A 7,528-nucleotide genomic window follows, 5' to 3' on the forward strand; every position below is an offset into this window, starting at 1 on the left:
ATTTTAGAAAGATTTAAGTTCCGCCATACAAAAATATTATGTTTACACCAAAATCAGTTATTATATATTTATGTATAAATATATATATTATTTAATTTATTTTTAATATTTATTTTATATTCTAATATATATTTTATATTAGTATCTAATTTTCATTATTAATTTTGATTATAAAATTTAAAATAAATAAAATAATTTAAGAAAATTGATTAATAATAACAAAAAAAATTAACTCTAATATTATTCGATGGATAAAAAAATATATAATTTGATGACCTCACTATAGAGAGAGTAAACAATATCACAAATTGACAAAAACAAATCTTCTTTTCTACCAAAAAAAAAAAAATACCAATAATGAATACTTCCAATGTAACTTTCATGAACGTATATTAACCTTTGATTTGGAAGATTATAAAATGTATTTTCCTCCAAAGTAAACCAATTTATTTGTCCTCCTTTTCTGGGGAAGAATTATGTCATCTCATGCCTCATGAATGACACATCTTACTAGCCGAAATTCCTTGAGATAAACGAGGGCATAATTGACATTAAGAAAAGGCTTTTCTATACTATACTTTTTTATAAGAAGTTAAAAGACTCTAGAAGGATTAAGGAATATGCAAGCATAATTTCACACTAAAGCATGATTCATGAATACATGCTAAAAAAGCTTAATATATTTGGATGAAATGAACTTTTTGCATGTAAGAACATAAAACATAAAAAGAATTATATGTCAAAAATCCATTTATACAGGTTAAGGTAAAATTTGCCAATGATAAAAATTGCTCATCCATATTTTACAAGGGCTATTTGAGAGTTCTTCTTGTAACTATGCTTAAAATTAAAAGCAAGGTTTAGATACAAGTTTGGAGAATACTTTTAGAGAAACCTAGAGGGTATATACTCAGTAAGCCGTAGAGGATAATGGTAAAACTCGTCGTTTCTAACGTCTCCTTTCCGATTCTGGAAAGGTACCCACCATGGAAGTCCTCTCTCGGCGATTTGCTTGTGCTCGAGGGTGTTATCGAGAATCGTACCGACAATTATAGCGACGGTTGGAGGAGACGAGAAAATGGTGTTAAGGATGTCATTAAACTGTTATGACAAAAGAGAAGTTAGATTACTCAATAAAAATGTGTTCATGCAATACAAAAACTTTACCAAACCAGGCCTAAATAAACCTTGAGAAAATTAGATACTTACCCATCCGGCATTTGTTCTGGTCGGACCGTGACCATCCGGAGCCGTGTTCATGGCAAAATATTGAGATATTGAGATCCCTAGGAACAAGGATAGGCCCAAAACATACATGTTTCTCATGCTATTGGAATTTGCAAACTGTATAAACGAAATCCCAACAGCAGCTGCAAGATAAAGCTAGTTAGTTACTATGCAAAAATGATCATAATAATATGCAACATATTGACATAATTGCAGCATCACTTACCCACAATACCAAATAAAACACAATATATAGCAGCAAATATTGGTAAAGGAATCGATGCGAAAAAGGCTCCGAATTTCCCTGGAAATAGTTATTGTCAATTTATTATGATAAAGAATGTAAATATAAGAGTAAAAAAAGAAGTTATTATACCAAAGATAGAAAAGAAGATCATGAAGCCGCATGATATTTGGACGACTCTTCGGCTCCCGATGTGCGTTAGACCAAGTAAGCCTACATTTTCCCTGCACTCATTGCAATTGAGGAGGCAGCTCAGACATGATCACATGAATATATACAAATCTTTGTTCAATTAGTTTGAATCTGATAACATAGTAGTTGCAAGCATAAATTTCAGCTGCCACTAATTTGGTTTTTCACAGAATTTTGTAGATTCCAAATTTTCAACTGCTGATGATGTAAGACTCAATTGAAGGTCTGTGTAGTCCTGAGTCCCGTTGTTAAGGAATCATCGACGAAGACTTGAAGTGATTCGTTAAATATGTCAACTTCTTAATAACTCGACCTTAAACATATAAGGGAAAACCATTCAACAAAGGTTCTTAGAGAAAGTTTCTTACACAGAGGCAGTAGTACCAACAACAGCACCAAAAATGCCATCGAGAAGCATGTTAAGACCCTGAATAAGGAGCGAAAAACAAGGGTTTTTGTCAAAATTATTTTATTAGAATACCATCATTTTGTAGCAAGACAGAAGAATCATCAGACTAGTAGTTATTAAAAAACAAGAAAATTAAAACTTCACCTGTAGCCCAATGCTTCGGCTGAGCACATATGCAGGAGGGGATGTCGCACCGGAAAGCCTCGCCGCAGCATAGAAAGTACCAGTAGACTGCATTTAAAATTCCCACAAGCAAAAAGCTTAGGATTTTTAATGGATGATATGACATTAACCATTAAATCCTTAATTTAATTTTAATGCATTATCAACATTTATTTAATACTTTATTATTTATTTATTTATTTTTTTTATGAAGGATAGTCTTGCAACATCGTTGAGTTATCTCCATGTGACCTCAAGGACTATATTACATCCTATAGCTGCGCCGTTCTCCCGACCCTGCATAATGCAGGATGCTTGAACACCAAGCTACTCTGTTTAGTTTTTTAAGGTTTTGACAGATATATTGAAATAGATAGTGTATTAAGGAACCGATACTGTACCTCGGCTGCAGAAACAAGTGCTGCTCCCATCATACCAAAGACATGACTAGCTTTGAATATTGGGGTACCCCACTGAAACGGGTATGGAACTTTAATCCTGGAAGGGAAAAAAATTAAAATTAAATTCGTTAAGTTCCAGAAAGAGCATTGAAACTTGTAAGTTACTAAAGAGTCTATGTTGTGATCATACCATGGAGCAGAAGACATGAGATATGAACGATCCGTGCGGCAACTAAACTGTGTCGATCGTTTAACATTGTTGTATGCACCGGCCACGGTGAGGATAGCAGCAAATGCCCAAATGACAGCAACACAAATAAGCAAAGCAAATCTCTCAAGAGCATGCTGTGTAATGTGATGAAGGCGCTTCAAGTACTGCAATTCCAGAAAAAAAGAAGGTATTGTAACATAAAAAGGTGATAAGAGTAGTAAAACTACAAGAAACAGATTTTGATGCTAAATAAAACCTGCTGGGTTAGGACCAATAGAATGAGCATAGGTAGTCCAATCTGTATACAATTCGCAAGCTGCATGGAACAAGATAATTGAGTTTAAGAACCCTTAAATATGATCATACAAATCTCAATGATTACATAGGAATGTTAATTTACCTGTGGAAAGCCCCTTGCAAACAGCCCAAGACCCACCAAACATACGACCGGTACAATGACTACCGGACTGAACAATCTGATCCAGAAAGAAGGATCACCAAAAGTATTAAGAGAAAAGAGAAAGTGAGAAACAAAGTTGAGAAAATTGAAATAAATTTACCTTGTTAGATTCCCCCAGGCCCTACTATAACCAAGGATGATGTTGATGAAAGACGAAACTATCAAAGAACCTTGAATTGTTCTCATTGTATAGGTAAACCTCTGCAAGTGCCAAAGTCAATTTACATTAGCTTCAGGATCAACACTTTTCATGTTAGAGAAAGCAATTCAGTTAAATAGTGTAAGCCACAATCTTGACCCTCAAAAGATTAGTTCCCTCGGAATGATAACTATTTTGTGGTAGTCGAAAGATTGGAACTACTTGACAAAATGCTGGTTTATTAGAACAAGAATGCTTTATCTTAAAGCAAAGAAGAAAAATGCGCCCTAAAAATACCAGAATAACATGGTACAACTGAATTCAGAACACACATAAGTTCCAACTGCAATCAAATACTTCAATAGTAATGAATTCTGTTATCTTGATGTACAAACCTCATGCTCCGATGTGAATGTCATGTCTGTGTAATCATTTATGATGGACAGCACCGGAAGAATGAAAGCAACCGATCCACTCATCACCGCCGGAAGCCTCGACCCAAACCAAGACTGAAGTAGTGTGTTAATTCCAGACATGAACAACAATGTCTGAATCACACGAGCTTTGTCACCCTGTTCAAGAATAACAAAAAGGAAGAATTACTAGTAGGACACTCACAAAATCAATTCTGGACTCTAGAACTGGTTCTGGACAGAATTGAAATTCTTCTTTCTTTCTATTAGAACCATTTTTAGAAGAACTATCAAATATAATTCACTTTACATCAAACTTAATTCTAAGTAAATCACTTCTGCCAGAATTAATTTGGCCTAGAGTCAATTACACAAAAGCATAACAAGGGAAAATCTTACTATATACTACCTCTATTCTAAAACAAAAATGCTATCTGCATCTCAAAATGCAGTCACTATATATATTTGCATAAATACATTATTTAACTCATTTTTTATTTGTATTTTGTAATTCAAAAAGTATTTTGTATAGAATTTAGTAGCTAACTTTTTGTGAGTAGGTAACATGGTTGGTTCTAAGAGTAAATGGTCAAATTAGTCTCTGAAAGATCACTCGTTCTTCAAATTGGTCTCTGAAAGATTTTTTTAATCAAATTCATCCTTTAAAGATTTTAAATTAGTCATGTTAGTCCTTCTGTCACTTCGTTTGTTAATAGTGTCAAAATTTGCTAATGTGACACGTTAAGTGACACTCCAAGTCTCCAACCACACACTGAGGAGTCGTAATTGACTATTAACATAATAAGCTTATGAAATTAGATCAAATCAAAACCTAATTGAGGAGAGAACTTGAAGCATTAAAATCCCTCAATTTGGGGTTGATTTGATTTAATTTCATAAACTAATCATGTTAATAGTCAATTAAGACTCCTAGGTGTGTGTTGAGGTGTCGCCTAACATGTCACATTAGCAAAATTTTGACACCATCTACAAACAAAGTGACGGAAGGACTAACATGACTAAGTTAAAGTCTTTAAAGAACGAATTTGATTAAAAAAATCATTCCGGGACCAATTTAAAAAACGAGTGATCTTTCAAGGACTAATTTAACAATTTATTCTTGATTCTAATTGTGAATTTGGACAACGTGAAAAGTTAATATATTTGGTATGCATTAACTTTCCAATTTTGTCCAGATTGATGATTATTTTAAACCCACAAGAACATAAGATAGAATACATGGAACTTACGGCATCCCCACCCATTGCATTCACAAGGGTGGTTGCGATGAAAACTGTCGTCCCAAGCATCACAATGTAGTGCTGGAAACCCAGAAGAAGTGCCTCAGCTGCCAAAATTATTATAAGATATGATCAAAATGTGAATACTTCAGATTAAGACTAACCACCATAAAGTTTTGGATACCAGAATTTAATACTCAGAAAATGGATTTCACATAATTTTTTACACATACCGAATCACATAAAAGAATAGTTTGATACTTTGATTCATTGACGCAATTCACACGACTGACAGGAACAAAAATACAAAAGGAACATCCCATTTTTTAAAAAACAAAAGATTCGGTATCAGAAAAATAGAATAAAGGTAACAACCAGAAAAGCAATCTGCAAAATAAACCATTGCATATACACACACAGACTCATATGAAAAAGAAATCAAACAACAAAGATAGAGACACCAAAACTGAAAGAACTGAGCTTTTATTCTTTTTCCACTTTAAAATAATACAAAAACTCAACAACCCTTTTGTGTTTTGACATGCACAGAACTATTGACTCCTTTTAACATCAGAGCATAACTTTACTATCAGCTTTTGGCATTGAAAATAATAAAAAATAAATTTTTTTATATAAAGTTAGAAACTTTGCAGAATTTTAGTTGACAGAATGACATGATTGTTGACCCTTGTGAGAAAAAAGTGAGTCATATCATTCCATTTCATCCAACAACCACCACCACCATAGTTTCTGTCAAAGATTCCAATTATATTCTCCCAACTAAATAACACTGATTATAATTTAATAACTTGAATGAAATATAGCACAACCACAATAATTCAATTAAAAAAGTGACACAATCACAGACATGTATATAGAATGAAAAAAAGGGATGAAACTAACGCCAAGAAGGGTTGGAATGGATGCAGTAGTGAAGCTGAAGAAGCTGTTCAGCTGGTTGCCAAATGGGACCCCTTGAAAGACCAAGATTTGGCGGTGGTGGACCTGGTGGTGGTGCCTGAACTGGTGGCGGTGCTTGGTGGTTGTGGTGGTGGTGATGTTCTGTTTCACCCATTTTCTTCTTCCTCTTGTTCTTCTTAGTTCTAACCTCAGAAATTCAGAATCTTTTTGCTGTCAAATCCTGTGTTTGTTGTCTTCAACAGAAGGAAAGAGAAGGAAGAGAGAGAGAGAAAGAGCTCAGAAGGTTGGTGTGTGTATTGAAATGAATGAAAAAGCATATGAAAGAGAGAGAGAGAGAGAGAAAGAGAAGCTTAAACTGGTGCTGTTGGAATGACTGTTACTGATGCTATGAATGAAGAAACTATATAAAATAACATTTAATCCAACTTGATTAAGGTCTTAGCTTAATTCTAACTATTAAAATAAAGAAAGTATAACACTTATAAGTGAATAACGGTTTTCTTAGATGATATTTAATTGATGTTTTTTTTAAAAAAATAAAAAGATAATAATATATGAATTTAATTTTAATGCAAGATAAGTATAAAATCGTTTTACACGTACATTCAATCGCATAATGTCATATTAATAAAAATAATTATTCTTTATATTAATTATATAAATAATTATAAAATAAAAGATGAAACAATGCAAAATAAAATGTATTTTATAATTGTATATATTGATTATATTTAGAAGAATTTTCTTCTATTTTAATTTATTTTAAATAATGCTATATTCTAATGTATTAAGTGTGTTTAGACTTTAGAAAGAGTAGAGTTCAGGAAAAGTAGAAGGAAGGAGTGGGAGAAAAAACACTCAGTAGATGAAGACTTAACGCTTGCATATTTTATGGAAACAAATTTAACTTTTCATTAATAATGTATAAAAATTAAATGCTACATATTTTTATTTTCAAAATTGTAATGTATTACTATATATGTATATGGACATAAACTTTTATATATTAAAGTGATATATTTTAAAATGTGGGAATTCAATATGTTCTAAAATAAATTAACAAATATATAAATTTAACTCTTCTAAACTGAGTTAATTGATAAAAGAAAAGACTAATTATTTTTAAATAAAAGTGTGAAACTCAAACATAATAAAACTTCTAAATTTAATAGTAATTAGTATTTTACTTTGTTACATTTTTTTATTTTAAAGAATCTTTTTTCAATAAATATATAAAGTAAAAATTCAAATTGGTCACCAAACATTTTAGATTGTACACTTTAATTTTTAATAAATTTTTATTCTCTATTTTTTTTATAATTACCCTTATTGAATGGATTGATTTTTCTATTGGCTTTAATCACATTTTTAACATATATGTTAGATAAATAAATTTTTAATAAATTTTATTATAAAATAATTTGATCTCAAAAAATATATTTTAAGATAAATTAGATTCAAAATAACAAAAAATCAATTTATCAAATAAGAATAATATTCAATAATTT

At 31.5% G+C, this 7,528-nt stretch overlaps 1 protein-coding gene across 1 annotated transcript; it reads right to left on the bottom strand.

Moving 5' to 3' along the window:
- Positions 1 to 716: 716 nt before the first annotated feature.
- On the bottom strand, positions 717 to 6,398 carry LOC107495818 (nucleobase-ascorbate transporter 3). The gene is made up of 14 exons (XM_016117016.3): positions 6,003 to 6,398; positions 5,109 to 5,206; positions 3,841 to 4,017; positions 3,407 to 3,507; positions 3,247 to 3,322; positions 3,103 to 3,162; positions 2,826 to 3,010; positions 2,636 to 2,732; positions 2,217 to 2,303; positions 2,032 to 2,090; positions 1,604 to 1,695; positions 1,454 to 1,531; positions 1,210 to 1,370; positions 717 to 1,101 (listed from the first exon to the last, which is right to left on the bottom strand). The coding sequence occupies exons 1-14, from the start codon at positions 6,172 to 6,174 to the stop codon at positions 886 to 888; spliced, it is 1,659 nt and encodes a 552-aa protein (XP_015972502.1). The 5' UTR covers positions 6,175 to 6,398; the 3' UTR covers positions 717 to 885.
- Between the last annotated feature and the right edge of the window lie 1,130 nt (positions 6,399 to 7,528).

The sequence above is a fragment of the Arachis duranensis genome, chromosome 6 (assembly GCF_000817695.3).
Source record: "Arachis duranensis cultivar V14167 chromosome 6, aradu.V14167.gnm2.J7QH, whole genome shotgun sequence".
Classification (NCBI taxonomy): domain Eukaryota; kingdom Viridiplantae; phylum Streptophyta; class Magnoliopsida; order Fabales; family Fabaceae; genus Arachis; species Arachis duranensis.